The sequence below is a fragment of the Telmatherina bonti genome (genome assembly GCF_933228915.1).
Source record: "Telmatherina bonti genome assembly, chromosome: 19".
Classification (NCBI taxonomy): Eukaryota; Metazoa; Chordata; class Actinopteri; order Atheriniformes; family Telmatherinidae; genus Telmatherina; species Telmatherina bonti.
The window spans coordinates 18,498,136-18,517,068 of record NC_136617.1 but is presented as its reverse complement, the minus strand read 5'-3'; the positions used below and the strand labels follow the sequence as shown (position 1 = coordinate 18,517,068).

Here is an 18,933-nt window from a genome sequence, read left to right as displayed (position 1 = left end):
AGACTTAGCTTCTGTTAAATGCCTGCAGGTTTAATAACTTTCTTTTTTCTTCTTTTCATTCCTACGTTCACCTTATCTTCAGTATTTTTCTCTTTATGTGCATTTTTTAGCCTCTGGTGTTCAAGTAAGTACAATGTGTACTTTTTAAATTTGTAAACTTGCAGCTTGCCATTCTAGCCTTTTTTTTTTTCCATTTTAGGATTTGTAGTTTAAAATTTGTTGAAAAAGAAAAAAAAAAAAAAACATAGTTGGAAGGTTAAAGCCACACAACAGACAGGCATTATGCACATGTGTGTGTGTGTGATTGACAACAAAAAGTGCAGAAAGCTTTTGTATGTTGTCTGGAAAAGCCAAAGGCATGCCAGTCTGCCAGGTTGAAGAGTGCAAAAGACAAATAAATCCATTCACACTGAAATAGTTCACTTAAAAAAAACAAAAAAAAAACTTTTCCAATTTGCAATAATGTACATGGTGATGCTTTTTTCATTCTTGTTCTTTTTTTATGATGCTTGACAAAATCCACCATTTGCTAAAAGCTTTTTCTTGTCTGTCAGCGAACAGTTAAAATAGTAGTAATAAAGTATCTTAACAAGATGCATTTCTACAGTAACAATGTAGTTTCTACAATCTACAATTTGGATCACTGCTAATAGTTAAGGAGATGATTGTAAGGACATACGAATAAACCTGCAGTATACAGTTTTTTGTTTGATTTTAATTTTTTTTACACCAAATATTGTCTATTTTGGTCCCTCTACAGGTGTTCAGTTAGTCACTCCCCTTTTTTTTTTATGTCAACTGTCAGTAGATACTGTCCTGATCTGTGTTTGATTATTTTTGATTTACATCAAACAAAACAGCAGATGACATAATTTTGGATTAATTTTTTTTCCCAACACATAATTTTATGTGACAATTGCAATCAGCAACTCATTATCAGCAAACTGACTTTTACTGTCTGGAGAGAGTGGAGAGAAGAGACAGGATCCAATGCTAAAATTGTAAAATTAGCCAAACGCCAGGTGTGTTGCTTCAAAACACATATGAAGAAATAGAATCAATCACTTCAGTGCAGCACTGATTTATTTATTTTCTCTCTTTGAACAATTTTTTTTTTTGCAAAATTTTGATAATTTAAATTCTTTTCATCAGTGCATTTCAATGTCTAAGTGATTGTTGTTGCTTTGAGAGGTAAATGTTAATCTCATCAAAGCAGCACTGAGGAAAATGTCAAGCTAAATAAGAGAGAGACATTTTAAGCTAAATCTAAGAGCTGCAACTTGAAGTTTGTACAAAAATACATTAAACCATTATTGTTAAACTGAAAATCATTTAAGTAATTTTTAAATGAATGACTAAGTCAGACACTTTTATCTACATATTATTCAAATCAAAGAAAAAAAAAACAAAAAAACTGAAATATTATACTTTATCTGTTCAGTATTACACAACTTATGGTGCTTGTAATACAATTAGAAAAGTGATTACGTGAAACTTCTCTCTTCAGAAAAAAACAAAACAATTCAGATTGCTGTGAACTCAATTAAGTATAGCAAACAGTAATACTGTCCAATTCTGCTGTCACACAAACACCTTCTCACCCACACTGTCTGGGCTATCTGGCTAACATGCAACTACATGTTTAAGCTGTATCAACAAACCCAGCAGGTGGCTGTGTGTAAGTGTGTGTGTATGTGTTTGTATTTATTCGAGTAGATAGTTTGTTGCTTTGTTGGAGCGGCTAATTTGACCATCTGGACTATTAACACTACAACAGAGGGAGTGGTTACAGTATCAGTACTTTTGATTCGGTGTGCACACTTAAACACAAAGTACACAAAAGGCGCCCCAAATAGATACACTTACAGATGTATATGAAACAACATCTATTGAATATGAATGCATATGTATGGGCAGACGATGACACACTTTATGCATCGCTGAAGACCTGAACCTGTCTGAGCAGAGCAAATTAGCTTCTCAACCAATCAGAGCTGGACGAATTAACATACAAATTCACATCTGTAGAACCAACCTCAACCGTGACTCTCCAACCTGTCATGAAAATCTGATGAATCTGCGATGTGCCGTGTTGCTGTGCTGTGCCTAGCTCAGCCATTGTTTTTCCATCAACTTGTACAGTATGTGAGAGATTCACACATAAAATTGCAACCACACAACCACAAGCAGTTAAGGCAAACAAGCAAAGTAATTACAGAAACTTTAAAATGCATCATCTCAAAGCATGCAAAATGATTAAAGACAAGCAAGGTTCATCCCCGGTTGTATTTTGGGGTACATTATTTTGGAGTGGTGCCTTTGACTTGCTGATGTGTGCACACTTGTTCTTGTGGGTTTTCAAACATGTGCACATAAATGAGCGGCTGTGGGAAGGCATGTAACATTCAACAACTAACTGATGCTGGTTGTCTGCAGGGAAGATGTGCAGTGCAATATATAAATATGTTATACTGGCTTCAGCATCAGTTAATGTTTGGTATGGGATTATGTGAGTCACCGGTTCAACAAAACTGAATTTTCACTTTCAGATTTTGTATGGGATCATTTTGTAGACTCATAAAAAAGGAATCTGTTCATCCAAGAACATTCAATAAGAACATGTTGACATCTCCAGACGACAGCACAGAGTGTTGGACAATGCAGTGCTTCCTGACCTCATTTTATTGTGGATCCCCCTCATGCAAATACTAAAAAGCCATGGACCCACCTCATGCTGAAACTATGCTTGTAAATACTGCATGTGTTTCGATTAACCCAAAGTCATCTCAACAACACATGTGATGCTTCTCAAATATGTTTGACTAATGAAATGTTGGAGAAAAAATTAAGATGACCAGGTCAGATATGAAGAACTCCACTACTGTAGCTCCACCTGCTCACAGACCTCACTTATTTATTAGATGAACAAGTTGTAATCTCATAAGTGGTCTTTTGTTTTTTTTTTGTTTTTTTTGTTTTTTTGACAAAGAATGCATGTGTTAAAATACTGTACAGCAGATTTTGATGACCCATATTTACTCACCTGGGGATCTAGTTAAACAGGTTTTGGCTTTCAGGCTCCCAAAACACCAGTTATATGCAAACTTGAGTGGACATAACTCAAAATAGTCTTAAGTTTAAATCACAATGGCTCTAAATTGTCAAAGCCTATGGAAACCCCACAGTTTTTTTGGGACCCCCGAGAAGTGGCTAGGACCTCAGGATGGGAACCGCTGGTTTAAAGGATGCAGTTACAAATGACTCGCTGGCATTGGCAGCATTAACGCTAAAACTCAAGTAATTTAATCTTTATGGTCCATTTCTGTCTAAAAAGCAAAGCACACCTCGTGCAAAATATGTAAATAGATGCAAAAGCACCATTTGCATACCCCTCTCAGATTTGTTCAAGCCTTATTATAGCAAAAGATTAATGTTTTAGGTGCATTACACATTGACCGCAGCCACATTGTAAGTGTAATCACCCTTTCACTGTGTGCTGGATTGTTTGTGACAAGTGGAAAACACAAAATTGCATCAATATATAATCACTATTAACAGTTGAACACAAATACCTAACCTTCATAAAGGAGTATAATGTTTAAGGGTATGGCTGTGAAAATGAAAAGAGTATTAAAAAAAGAATAGCAGCATTGTAATAAAGATGAAAAGAAATGTAAAAGTTAAGGGGAATTGCATATGAAATAAATCTTTCAGGCACTGACAACTTTAAAAAGGAAACTTTCCTGACAAAGCTCTAACTCGAGGAAATTTTTCATGCGTTTTGTGCATGCCCTTCCGATGTCAGAATGTTGAAGAAGGCCGAATCAAATTAAATAATATCCACATGGCCATTTTTCCACTATAGTGCATCAGATGACAAGGGACCAATTAGCACCCATACTATTACCCTTCAGGGTGCCGAATGTAAGAGTCCTTTCCCAGAGGGGCTTATGGGTATTTCACAAGTAGTTGCATTTGCAGCAGCTCTGACAGAAGAGCAGCAAAAAGAATTTATTGAGGGTGCACGTCTTTCAATTTAGATGGCAAGATTAGAAAACCAAATCCAAAATAGAATTATAATAAGCTGCTGACTGGAAGCGGTTACAGATCACCATACATACGGACATACAGTACATTACATTCTTGTCTGTAATCAAATAGTTCAGGGTGTGTTTGGATTAACTCTGTGATTGCTTTAATGACCTCAGTGGCCTCAGCATGTAGGTGTACAAATATGTAGAGAAGAAGACAGAAGAGAAGAGAAGAGGATGAGGATAAGGAAAGAGGAACAGAAGAGGCAAGGGGGGCTGATAAACAATATTACAACAGTTGATTCCCATTCCCTGATCAGGCCTAAAGCAAGCCAAAACAAACCCTGATTAAGCTTATCAGAGCAAGCCATGATTAAATATATCAAAGCAAACAATGAAGAGGCAAGACACCGTGACCTGAACATACATTCACAGAAAGTCAAACCACCAAAATCACACAGCAGCCATGCAGAATGCAAAAGCAGTGTTTGTGCAAAGACCTTGATGTTATCAACACATTTGTGCCAGAAAGGATGATATCAAATATGGGAATATCATTTAGTATTGTGTCTATACATTCATAGAATGTTTTTAAACTAAAAGTTCATATTCTGGGTTTTCCTTGTCGTTTATAAGAGGCACTAAAGTGTTGAACATGGAGGCCTTTTCTTAAAGGACAAAGAAAGAAAAAAAAAAAAAAAGAAAAGAAAAACAGTTCAAGCTAAACCAAGCCATTGCATGTTAGTTCATTAGCCAAAGGAACATTGAGATGTGAACTCACATATTGAAAACTTGTTGCCGGAGTCTTTGCCAGGGAATAATTTAACGCCCCGCGATTTAAAATCTACTGATCGCTTCACTGCAGAAGAGAACAGAATACAGAACAGAGAAGGAAAATCAGATAACAGATTGGATAGTGGAAAAAAAATTAGACCTAGCAAAGGTTTTTTTTTTTTTTTTTGTGTTTGTTTTTCTTATGGCAACTTCTTCTCCCTCACAATGCTGGGAGAGAGAAGAGCAAAGCAAAAAAAGAAAGTAACAAAAGCAAAAGAGATGGAAAAAGAATGATAGAAAAAGACCACAGGAAGTCAAATAGACAAAAGTAGGAAAGAAGCGCATGAAAGAAAAAGGAAAGAAAGTTGGAAAATTATTTTGACGGCAGAATTTTAGATTGTGACAATCTTTCTCTTTCCGTCACTTTTATCACACTTATGTAAAATACTGGGCTGTTTTGCTGGAAGCCCCATCATATTCTTAACAAAAGCGGATCGAGAAAATTGCAACCTTAATCAAAATTACTGTGATGCAGCACTGTAATCAAAGCATTCGGATAATGAAACGTTAGGAAATAACTGGTTGGACGGAATAAACCAAAGACAAGAGGAGGCAAACTGATGAGGAGTAATCCATGACAGCGTGAGCTCTGCTTTCTGACACCAGTGACATCATTTCATCGCGAGGGCGGCTGGGCTATGTTAGCACACAATGCTGAGCCCGGCTCAGCAGGACTGGTTCTAAATACAGACCAAGTAAGTAAGTGGTCAAAAGCTGCACTAATGCACATATAAAGTCAAAACACCTGTCGCAGGCTCGGCTTCACTTCTTCAAGACTGTCTTTTTATCTGCTTTACTTAAAAAAAAAAAGAATCCATCACCAACATGAGTAACGAAAAGACAAACAAATCATATCCTCAATGACAAATTACGGTGACAAATCAATTTAATGAATGTCTGACAGATGTCGCTTTCAAAATGACCTGACTATTCCGCTGAATGGTGACAAATGGCAGAAGAGTTAATGTGCTTCAATTATCCTAATGTTATACAGTGGCCACATATTTGCACATACATCAATGCTATTCTGCTTGACACGGTTGAATTACATCATGTGTATTTTATGCAAACAATTATCCTAATGTTGTGCTGCGCTTACATAAAAGCACATATGCTACTGGTGCTTTCCATGTTGACAAATTAGCATGTCAATTAATGCACGAACAATTAATTTAATCGAAAGTGGCCAAGTGGCCAAGTCAACATGTCCTTCTTTTGTACATTTATTGTGTGAACTTGCAGCATGGACATTAAACAAGGTTCATCAGTGAGTGTGTGAAAGTAGAAGGGACGACTTACAGGTCTTTATTTAACAATGATGGAATGACGAAGCCTTCTTCCTCCAGCCAAGCGAAACTTTCGAGCTAAGAATGCTAAATTGGATAATGTCCTAATCATCTGCATGGATCGAGCTTATTGTGTGCTGTATTTTTTCCTATATGTGCTCTATGCTTCTGAAAACTGAATGATTTATTTGTGTGATTTAAAGGTCTCAGCACACGGGTGTGTGTGTGTGTGTGTGTGTGTGTGTGTGTGGGGGGGGGGGGGGGGGGGGGGGGGGGGGGTGCACAATGACACCGAAATAGCTGCCCTCCTCCAGTCAAGCGACAGGCGACATTCATGCATGTGAAATCTCACCCTTGTTCACACGAACATGCACATGACACAAGAAAGTTGAAAAATATTTAACTTTTCTATCTGTCGCATGGCACTGCAACCAATCAGTGTGGGTTTCATTGACTGATCAAGGAGAAGGTGAATCTTTCTGGATCAGCGTTGAGGCCCACCATCAACTGATATTCACCACGGTGTTTCCTTGTTTGTAAAATAGGATAAACCCAGGGTCATCTTTTACTTTTTTGTGGAGTCCAGTTAACAGCAAGATTGGGTGGGGATAAATTTCGGCCATTGCAATCGTATGTTAAAAAACACTTTTCATATAAATTCAAAAGCTCCGTTTAATGTTGTGAGTGTGTAAGTATCTGCTGTCAATGCACATATTTTTATTCTAGGAAAGAACTAATGAACTAATGAACGAGAATAGCGGTTTACCTCACATTTTAAAATAACTCATAAACTCTCAAAATAAAATGTAATTTGGCTCCAGACCTTTCATAACACAATTGCTGAAGGCAAAACAGAAAGTGAGGACGCAGTCATCACAGCAATCCACCTGAACAAAGAAGGAAATCCATCACTTCTAACTGAAGTGTCATAACTATTAATGGGAAAATGGGTTTGATAAGTGATGAAGTAACTGCTGCCTCTTGGACAGACTATTTTATTCATATTTAAAAGTTAATGGCTTTTACAGTCACAAATTTAAATATTTTCAGGTTGGTTTAAATACTGGAAAAATAGATATATGTGAAACTACTGCCAAATCTGTGCAAAGCTTTATCTTAAGATGTCACATTACTAAGATGAGCCAAGAAAAGTTTAATCTTTTTATTTTTATTTGTTGCATCAAGCCTTGTTAATATGCATCATAAAACCTGCCCTATGTGAATATGCATCAAAGTTAAATGAGACCTTGTTAATATTCTGCATGCTGCAGCTCCACTGTAAACAGCAGATGGAGGGACAGATGCATGTAAGTAAAACATATTTATGCAGTAAAAAATATGAATATTTGAAAAATAATAAGAGGATAACAATGGTCTAGGATAATGTCATACAGAGGAAGAAAATCTACACTCAAGTGCAAAATTGCTAAAAATAATCTAAAACTAACTGTACCTTAACCCAGGACCCTGGCGTCTGATGACAACTTATAAAATCTTAAATAACATATATGTTCTTAATATTAGTGCACACCAGAATTAATACTTAAAATTTAAAGCTAACCTTCCACCAAAGGCATGACCTTAGTGACTAATTAGTGACTGAAACTGCATTTTTATAAATGATACCATCTGGATGTAATTTTTGTACAGAAAGGTAGTGGAGCAGAGAGACATTCTCTAAAGAGGTGAATCAAACACTTGATAAAACAATGTAACCTTCACACAATATTCTGATCATATTAATCTGAAATTTTTGTAAAATATTGGTTTTCAAGAAGCTAAAAAATAATCTTGAATGAGGGTAGAGAGATTACGGGGAAATTTAGCTGTAAATATATATATATATATATATATATATATATATATATATATATATATATATATATTACATAGTCACAACATGAATATAAAACGGTTAAGTCTGCAAAATAGGTTGAAATGCAGCAATCATTCAGCCTCACCATAATGGAAATATGCAAAAAAGACCTGAATTAATTCAACTCTGTTCATCCTCAAATACATTTATGGTAATAATTTCCGTGCTAACGGGGCTTTCTATAAAGCAAAAGCAGAATACCAAGTAAATAATGAAAGCTGGTACTGGTAAAATGCAAGCTCCCACAATTATTGAAGATGAAAAGGGGCAGTTCATAGATTTATGAGCTCCTATGATCCCCACTGAAGACTGCAGTATCTCTGTACTCAGTTTGACTAATGATTCTTAAGCTAAGGCTGACAAGGAAAAGGGCTTGGGGATTTATTTACACAAAAACTAAATTGTATATTCCACATGAGCTAAATGCTCTTTTTTTCTCTGGTGGTAATTATCCAGCACTTAGCATTTCAAGATGTGTACACTTGATCATGGATGGGTTTCAGACATTATGAGGGTCATATAGTGAAGCACCATGTAGTTGACAATATTCAATATATTAACTTTCCTGAGGGTTGTATTGTCTCACTGCTTGAGTTAAATCATGTTCCCCTATCCGTGGCTGACTAGTGTTTCTTTGCACTGACTGACTTATGTGTTGCCACAGCACTGGGTGACTGATAATGCCGTCAGTTGTTCATTAAGGGCCAATCACAACCCTGCAGACACAGAAATTCATGAATATGTAATGAAGAGAGATGATGGAAGAATATGATTGGTAGGTTCTGCCACAGGGAAGGAAACAGATTGCTCATACCTGACACAGACATGGACAAATAAAAACACAGCAAAATCAAGAGGACAGAAACAAAACTATACATACCGAGTGTCACAGCACATCAACAACCAACTGATATATTTATCAACTCAAAATGGACATGCACGTACATAAAAGCCTTAAGCTGAAAATGCAAAAAGATGCATTCAGACCAAAGCTGAGCAATAGTAAGCTCATGGGTGAAAATCCCTATTTACAAAACAAGAACACAGATCATGGTCACAGATAAGTAAAAAAAAAAAAAAATAAATAAATCAAAGACTCAGGGGTTGGACACTAAAACAGTGCAACAGAGGGAGCATTGTGAACATGTATGTAATCTGTGGCACTTTTAGCATATATAAAAATGAATCTACGGTTCTGGTTTCATGGGTTTTTTTTTGGGGGGGGGGGGTTTTTAGGGGTAAATTAGCATAAAAAGAATTAAGTATAAAGACACAAACAATCAGTAAGGAATGGTGATTAAAAGTGTATATTTGCAGCGTGTTCCTTTCACGGCCACAAGGGGGCAGATATCTGACTGTATACAGCTGGACTGTTGGGAAAGAACAAATGCAAACAATGGGTTAGCGCTTGCACATATTCTTCATGCATAATTCATACCGAATTGATCCATTCCCCTCCCTACATTCACATTTTTAGAGAAAACCGTTTTTTAAAAAAGTCATTGCACTTTTCTTATTTCATGTTTGGCTCATTTTAAGTGTCACAAGTTGAGGTCAGAGTCAAGATGCTACTGAACAAGGGAGTGTTGTGACATTTTCAATATGCTGATGTAGGAGGAAAGATGCTCTCTAAACACTGAAATTTTTAAATGCAGAAACACTATTGATTTAGAGGTGCCATCAAGAATTCAAACTCACAGAAGGTCAAGTCAAAGAAGGAAGTGAATTCAGCTGCTCCCTCTGTTGTCTTAAACATGTTTCCATCTTGTTTAATCCTTAGGGATTTTATAGCTGATACACATGAACCCTGTTTTTTTTTTTTTTTCCAAAACTCCACCTAGAAGTTTCCTACATACAACAAACTTAATTAATCTATGATGTGGTACCAAAACTAGATGAAATAGTTGCTGGAACTGATAGGAGGACAGAGCATGTTAAAGGAGGAAGTCTTGTGGCCTGCTTTGTCTTTGGGTAGTTGAAATGTGCCACTCACAAACTTGACATGCCACTCCAGTGTGCCACTCTTGGACTGCTACTCCTAGCTGATTTTTGAAAACACACACACACACACACACACACACAAAAACACAAAGAACAAAAAAAAAACCAAAAAAAAAAAAAAAAACCTGTAATGGCAGTAAAAACACTGGAAACTTTTCCTTTACTTCCAGACAGTTCTACAGAAGATCTACAGAAAGGTCAGTTTGATCAATATTTGAATTGATAAAAGAATGCAGCATTTTTTTAAATTTATTTATTTCTTTAGAATTATTATATCCTTTATTAATTAGTTCATATCTGCAAAGCTCAGTAGGTAAATTACTTGAAAAGGCTAAAATTATGCAAAGGCTGAAATTGTAAATCAACATATTTATTTCTATCAACAAAATACATGATAAAAGATAATTTGTGCTTGTTTTGTCTATTATTTTTTAATGAACAGCATATGTCTTGACAACACATTTTATACGACTAGTACTTTGAAATGCTGCCACACTTGAAAAATACATCCCTGCAATGAGCAAGGGAGTTAAATACGTTGGTTGCATCTGTAGAAAACGTACAAAATCTTCTCAATCCATACCAACGTGTATTCTGCGTTGACTAATTCATTCTCCAGGTGCTGATTATCAGATGTTTGGCAGGCAACATAGTAGGAATATTATGTTCTATGATCAGATTCTGCCAATAGTGGTTGGGTCAAAGATGGGATAAGAAACAGAGAAAGCTTTTCTAATTGCTGAACCGAAGAGGTGAAGAGGTGAGTTCGGAGGAGGGAGTGTGATGGTTTGGGGTGGAGAGAATGGAATACCTATTGCATATCTCTGACCTGATCTCTACCCCATGAAACACTTATGGGACCAGCTTGGGTGTGCTGTTTATGCCAGAGTGACCAACACAAACCCCACTGGCTGACTTGCTGTTAATGTTGGATGAAGCATGGGATGTCATCGAACAGCTGTGTGTAATCAAGCTGGCGATCAGAATGAGGAGTTTTAAAGGGTGTTACATACTCCACGAGAAGGGGGTACTTTATTCTTGTTCTCAAGGCTATGAGAACAAAATTATGTTATTTTGTCACAAGTATAAGCCCTACTTACTTCTTCCCCTTAATCCATTTTGCCTTATTTTCTTATTTAGAATATTCTGACTCCTCGTGAAGTACTCTTTTATTGTAGAGACTGGTTGGTGCTTGTTTTCATCTTAAGACCTAAGTCTATTTATGTATGTAGGCACATGTGGATTCTGGCTTTTGCTACTTAAATATTAATTTCATCACCGAGATTTTGACCTTCTTGACACCAAATCTTGGTCAGTTTGAGGCAAAACTTTCAGGAGCCCTGGTCAGAGTTGAGAGTAAGGTATCAAATGAGGTTAATTGTAGTGTGAAACAGCACGTGTGTCATCATGGAAAAATGCCATCAGTGAGACACCTACTGTAGTGGAAACTACTTGTAAGGAGATTTGAGACCTTTAAGGTCATTTCTATACATCTGCAAACTAGTATTTCACCAGATTTTATCTGGGGAAATATTATCACATCTGGGAAAGTCATTAACTAGGATGGAGGTAGCCTGGAAAATCCTTGCCATTACAAGTTTGTTGTACTTCCCAGTTTGGAATCTTTTTATTTTTAAGCATTAACATGAAGTATTAAGAGAAATAATGATGGGGTAATATGAATACTCAGACAACACTTCAAATAATCATGTAATTCTGAGCGCCTTTTCTATTTCTGTCTGATTATCACATTTTAAATCTTTTAAATTTATATAAAAGATTTAGAAAGCAGAATGATAATGAGTTTACAATCTATATTGTGCTTTTTATCAGTGTTATTAGATAGACTGTTAGTATGTATAGTAGTATAGAAAAGAAAATTATATTATAGTAGAGTATCGTATTATGTAGTATAGTATTGTATAGTATCGTATAGTCCGTTAGTCCTCATTTTGGCTCATCATCAGACCATGTTCAGTGTTAGGACTAAAACTTGTGTGGTTAATGTCACATCTGGCATGCATTCACTAAATAGCTTGCTGACAAAGTTGCTAACTGGTTGATGTGGCTGGTTAGCAATGATTAACAAAACTGAGCAGTTAGTGACATAGGCTGTCCACACTGCAGCTAAATTTCAGTTTTTTTATCCAGCAGATTGATTACCCAGACATCTCCAATCCATTTTAAAGTGACCTCAGTCTGAAGGGTCATGCTGCATTTATTAATTACTGCATTTCATTTACTTAAGCTGTTATCATGTGGGTCAGGTCACGGGTTATACGTCAACGGGTCGAGTCAGGTGAACTCGGGTTAAATTGGACCTATGCAACACTCTGCACAGACAAACCTGGCTGAAGTGTTTGTACACATGTCTCTGTACAGTAAGCAATTACTTCTGCACAAATAACCACTATAACCATTTGTGCTCTCCTTATTCCATTCATCATCAGCCATTATTCTGTCAGTTCAGAGTGTGCTAATACTTGAAAATTAATTAACGCACATGTGAAGCATCCATATTTACATGTTATTCTGGGTGCATGCATGTCACTTCAGGGACACGTACCATTCATATTCAGCATAGTGAAGGTCACATTGAATGATTATGTGATAGATGAAACATAAAAAAAGTAATTCAGTAAGAGTAGAATTTGAGCATCAACATCTGCAGTGTGAATGCAGCCAAAACAACAGTAAGAATGTAGATGGTTAGTGAAAACATACTTGAAAGCATGACAGGAAGATCAGAAATACACTGATTTTTATTGCAAACATATAGGACAGAAGAATTCTTTTATTTATTTAATTATTGATTGTTATACACACGGTTATCTGTGAGTATGGGCTACTTTTATATCTCTAAAGGAAAAACAGATCAGATGTGATTAACTGAATATATAGAAAGAAAAAAACATGTCTGGATATATTTTGGTGTATTTGCCTTTTACCACTTCTGATGTGCAACTTTCACATGTTTGTGTCTTTTGACATAAAATTGCTAATATCACAACAGATTGTGACAATAAAAGCACAACTTGATTCTGCATGTACCATTGCTTTATGAAGGACTGAATACTGACTTCAGGCTTCCTCTCACTTCCCTGCAATCATGCACAGCATAAAATGATCATGATTCTCCGCATGTGCACGATGATTATCCTGACAACATTATGCCGGCGGTTGTGAAAACCTAAGGTTTTAAAGTTCTACAACCACCACTTTTTCAGTGATTGTACTCAGAAAAAAAGATTTTTGTGTCCAGGTGTCCAGGGTGTACCCTGCCTGTCGCCCAAAAGCCAGCTGGGATAGGCTCCAGCTTTCCCGCGACCCTGAATTGGAATAAGCGGTTCGGAAAATGAATGAATGAAAGAATATATATATATATATATATATCTATATATATATATATATATATATATATATATATATATATATATATATATATGTATATATATATATAGATATATATAGATATAGATATATCTATATATATATATATGTGTGTGTGTGTGTGTGTGTGTGTGTGTGTGTGTATGGGCTTTTTCTTCAAACATAATTACTCATTTAGATGAACTATTATTTATTTATTGTGAGCAATACACCTTCAGCTGGATACAGCAACATGATTCATTAGTTACAAGCTTAAAATGGTCACACTCATTTTATTTAAAAGCCAACATTAATTTTTTTAAAGCTTTAGTCTTTTAGACAAAAAAAGTAGATTGTAATGTACAATGTTCAGTCTGAAAGCTGGCTTGCTTAACTACAGACATAATACACTATATAGTGTATAGGAAAACAATTATCCATACAGAGTGATTCCTGGCTCCTTTAGTATCCACAGGCTTCATGCGGAACATAAAAGTTAATATGCTGTTTTAATTTTCTTACATAAAATTGTTTTAAACCTTTGATTGCTAAATTTAATATCTGGGTGAATATCTTTAGATTTTTATTGATGTTAGTGATCAAGTTTGGCTGTGTAGGATTTTCAAGGCCAGTCTATTAAGGTATATGTCAAAAAGGCTCCTAAAATATTTTGAGACAACAATGATGATGTTTCTGAAACATGGAATGACATTTTATGCAAGAGTTCACTTGACGGGCCAAAAGTATAGCAGTAAACATTTTAGTAAGCAATCGGACTAATGTTGGAGATTTTCTTCTCTTAACGACACATTCTGGGTAAAAAGATGTGAAAATGCACTTCCAGCAGCTCCTTTAATAGGAAACTACTTCAACTCTAATTTTATTTCAGCCTAGAAAAGCAGTAGTAACATCCCATAGTGTCTTTAAACACACTCAGAAACCATGTATTGGGCTTTTATATTAAGATAAAATTAATCTTTAAAAGCTTTTTCTTTTCATTTCTGTCCTGAGGTAAAAAGCATTAACTCCCACTCAGCGATGTTGACATAGCTACATAAATACTGTTTTAATTAAATATGCTAATGGACACTTACTGTCTGAACTATGTATAGTTCTGTGAGGGAGACAGTTAGCTGCAACAACATATAGTATGTAATGTTGACACATTTACTGATTAAAAATAAAGTTTTCTTTTTAACTATTAATAGTATACAGACATTACATGTCAGCATTTACAGCCATACTGCCTTCATTTTTAATATTTAAAGGGGCTGCCAGAAATAATGTGAATAAATATGTGAATCAAATCGGAGGGATATCACCCCTCCACAAGAACATGCCATCCTTAGGGGGAGATATTTGAATTAAAATGCTTAATTCCTCTAATTTAGGTCTATCAACATAAAGACTGTGACATTTTTTTAAAACCCTGCCAGCGGGAATTATTTTGAAGCATCAATTAGGCATTTAAATGGACAATTAATTTGTTAGATTTGGGTTAGCAGTGTAGAAAAGCTGCTGGCTTTTATTTACAAAACAGATTCATTCATGAACAGACTCTTGTCTGCACTCCAAGAACCAAGAAAAAAATCCACACACATGGGCACACACGTGTCTGCACATACAGGACCTTCAACTTTTTCCACTTAAAATGGACAACAGCAGCCATATTTGACAGCGGGATATAATCCTCCACTCCACCATTTTTTTTTTTATTGCTGATATTTAGCCATACCATGTTGCCAAATGCTTTGTCCTTTCAACCCCCCAGCGCTTTCTGGCTATCTGTCTCTTTTTTCTGCTTCTCTGGCTCCATTAATCATTTCTCTGAACCTCCCCGCTGTTTTACTTCCTCCCGTCGCCCCTTTTTTCTGACGCTTCTTTGTAATAGCTCTTTTTTTTTTGTCGCTGTCTTGCTAACCCCATCACACCCATCTCCCCAAATTTATGTGGATTATTATGAGATTATTATTATTAATTCAAAACCTCATAATTTGGGCAGTGGCAGCAGGAGGAGAATTTTATGAGCAGAAAGACCGAACTGTGAGCATTTTGTGCGGCATGCATGCACACACAAACACACAGAAGGAAAACAGTCTGGCAGCACCTTAATCCAAATGTGTCCCTCTGTGGTCTCATAGCAGTGTCTTATAAACTCAACTAACCCTGCCAAAGCAGATTTGTTCATTTAGAGACAAATTTGGAACAGTTTTTTTTATCTGGTACTTGCCATGAAATTTTACTAACCCTGCACAGCGGCTCTGAAATCACCACTTATTCTCATGGAGTGACCAGAAGAACATATGATTATCACTTATATAATCTAAAAAGCAGAGTAAATGATATTGAAAGGCATTAAATACCTGATGATACAAGTAAGTAGCCTATACCAGTTTATCCTCACATAGGATTTATGGTTCTAAAAATATGCAATATTTTGTGCACATTTATTAAATTTTCCTATTACCTAAATATACTATAATTTTTGAACCGAAAAACCTTTTAAACCCATCCTGCCCCTTTGCTAATATGTTAGTGCCAACTGAGCAGTCGAGATGACTGACAGCTGACAGGAACTAGATAATAAATCATGGGCCAGTTAAAAGCTCCTCTAATTGATCAACTAACTTATCAAGTGACACCCATAATTAACATGTTGATTAACCTTTTAAACTAATTAAGATCAATTAAACCAATTAAGATCAAATCTCAAGTGGAGGGAGTCAGGTTGACAGTTAATCAATCAAGCATGTCTGAGGAAGTGTATGAAAAAAGTGAGGAGAAGAAGAGTGGCAGAAGAGAGGAAAAAAAGAGGAGTTAGAAAAAAGTGGGGTGTTTTTCCAAAGAGGAAAATAACTATTTTTCTTTTTTGTATTATACATATTTATGTATATAAACCGAGTTTCCCCCAAAATTACTAAATTAATGTTGAGAAAGTCGTCATATATATTAAACCAATCCAGTTTAGCTTCTGAAGTTTCCACTGTCTCTTATGCATTTTATATCTGCCACCAACATTATTCACAATAACTTTACATATTTAAAATTATGTTCTTTCCAACTCTAAAATTTAATGGCAGTGAAACAAAATTCAGACCCAAGGCGGATCTCCTGCAGATTTTTTTTTTTTTTTTTTTAACTCATTCCTTTTGGATGTTTATTGAGAGAAAGCAGAGCACAGGCTGAAGTTTGAGGTCACGCTGCGTTTGTGTTACAATCATATAGAAATGGAATGAAAACCATGAAAACTGTGTAATTAAAGACACTTAGTCAAAAGCTTTAGCTTTTGGCTTGTTGTGGAACTATATTCATGGTGATATTGCCATTTAAAATCTCTTACATAAAATTGCAGATATGGGATAAAACAAAGTATTCTAAAAGTCTGTTTATACAATTTACACATATAGAAAGAAATATTCCCTGTTAAGCTTGTTTGGTTTAATCACTAAATTTATTATCACTCCTTTTGTTTTCGTTATGCGCTGTCACCTGTATTTAACATCTGAATCCCGAAATTCAAATTTCATTATGTCACACTGATTCTACACAGTCACACAGATGTCCTCCCAACGGCTTATTTGAAACTCGGTCAAGAGGCAGTGAGGTATCATCTGGTCTCATTTGCAACTTAATAAGCCAGTCATACCAATAGACTGGAAAATCACACAGTTAATTTTAAATTACCAATAAAGTAATTACATTTTCAGTTATTTTAATTGTTTTAATTGAACAGTCCTGCAAGTGTCACATTTGACTAGAGCACATAAGAACGGAAAAAAGTACTTTCCCCCTACATAGTATCTGTCAATATCCTGATTGAGTACTTTAAACTTTATAACTTGCAATGTAGGTTAAAGCTAGTACCTGGAGAATATAATCAGTTCTATTGCAACTCATTCTAAATGTTTTTAAGAGTCTAATGTACTGCTTTATAGAAGTCAATGTAATTATTTCCCACTGTAGGAACTAATGCTTGTGCTGCAGCATTTAAAGCTCGATTCCCATTTTGTCGATGTTTTTCCCATGACTGGAAACATCATGTGCAGAAGAAGATATGACTTCATGTGCAGCATGCTTTTGAGAGGTAATCATGGATGCTACACATGATAGCATGTGTGGTTAATTTTAAAAGTTCTTCGACTAATTTTTATAAAATGGTTTTCCATCCATTCTTTACTTTAGATCACTTTAAAAAAGGAAGAATTTAGTGCCATATATGGTCTGAGTCAGATGTGAAATGAAAAATGAATTTGTGCTATTTAAATAGTCAATCAAAATTCAATTTGGGTCATATGTGGGTAAAAACGTCTGATTTGAGCCACTTCTGTCTGCAGTAGGTATAACCTTAGTCAGCGTGAACAAAACTTTTAGATAGCAGCTCTTGAACAGCATTTTAGGGTTGCACTGACTCATGTAAGTCTTAACACTTGCTCACTTCTACTTCAAAAGATAATTTCTGAGCTACTAAATGCTAATGTCAGTGAACATTATGCAGGGAGAATATGACTTTTTTATCTGAGGAAACTAACATCAGCCCAAAGACATTCTGAATCTGTCATAAGCTGCCAAAAAAAAATTACAAATATGTTTGCTGTTTGAAAGAACCTCAATTAGTGTTTTTCAGTGTGTCTAAAATATCCTGTGTTACATTAAGATATAGTGTTTATGATATAATAAGGAGAAGTAAGAATGCATGGATCATTTGTGTATATTTTTTTACATTACCAGTTTGTTTTGTGTTGCTCATGTAAGTTGTGATTTATATGTTATTTACATCTTTCTTAAATTTGAACTCTAACAAACTTTCAAGTGCTGAACAAAATATAATTCAGGTCCAGGCCAGCTCATAACCTTTGACCGCGAGAAAAGACATGCTCAGTAAGTTCAACAGAAAATATTACAGCTAAAATATAAATAGCTCCCACAAATCTTGAGTACAATCAGTAAGGCGATGATTATGAGCCTACCTTCCACCTTCTCAAACCGCCCCTCTGTTAGTGTGCCATAAAAAACTCACTGATTGAACATTTTTATTGCATTTTTGTTGACTGCAAGCCAGAGGCTTCGAACCAAAACAACACCAAATATCCAAGTGTCTGTGAGGCTGAATGGACTTATGCGGCCGTATGAGACTAAAAATGAAGGCTTGAGAGTTAGAAAAACAAGTCAAGTGTAAATAAAAACACTGTCTGTTCCCGCCTGTCTGAGCAGTACAAATTCAGCTCTCATTATCGCTGTTAGGAGCCATGGATGCTGCCAAATGAATTTCCAACTGTTTTCCACCAGTTATGGTTTGTATCAAAGAAAAATAACTGTGTGCTTATGAGCAGTTACCCAGGGGAAAAAGAAAGCCTAACCACATAGACAGCAGAGAGAGAGAAAGAAAGCCAGAAAGATGGAGACGGTGGGGGAACGCTTAATAGTGAAGACACAAGACGATTGGGGTCAACAGGCGTAATTAAAGAGAGTTAGAAGGAGGGCTGACTGTGAGAAAGAAAGAAAAACGCTGCAAAACCGCTGAAAAAGGAAAAGAGGA

The 18,933-nt window shown here is 35.8% G+C and overlaps 1 protein-coding gene across 1 annotated transcript in view; it reads right to left on the bottom strand.

The window, feature by feature from the left end:
* Positions 1 to 18,933, bottom strand: part of csmd3b (CUB and Sushi multiple domains 3b) — a gene marked incomplete at both ends in the record, with an annotated part of 385,522 nt that overhangs the window by 128,873 nt on the left and 237,716 nt on the right. Inside the window, one exon of the mRNA XM_079258329.1 lies at positions 4,813 to 4,890. Within this exon, the coding sequence (XP_079114455.1) occupies positions 4,813 to 4,890 (78 nt within the window). The remainder of the gene's footprint in view (positions 1 to 4,812; positions 4,891 to 18,933) is intronic.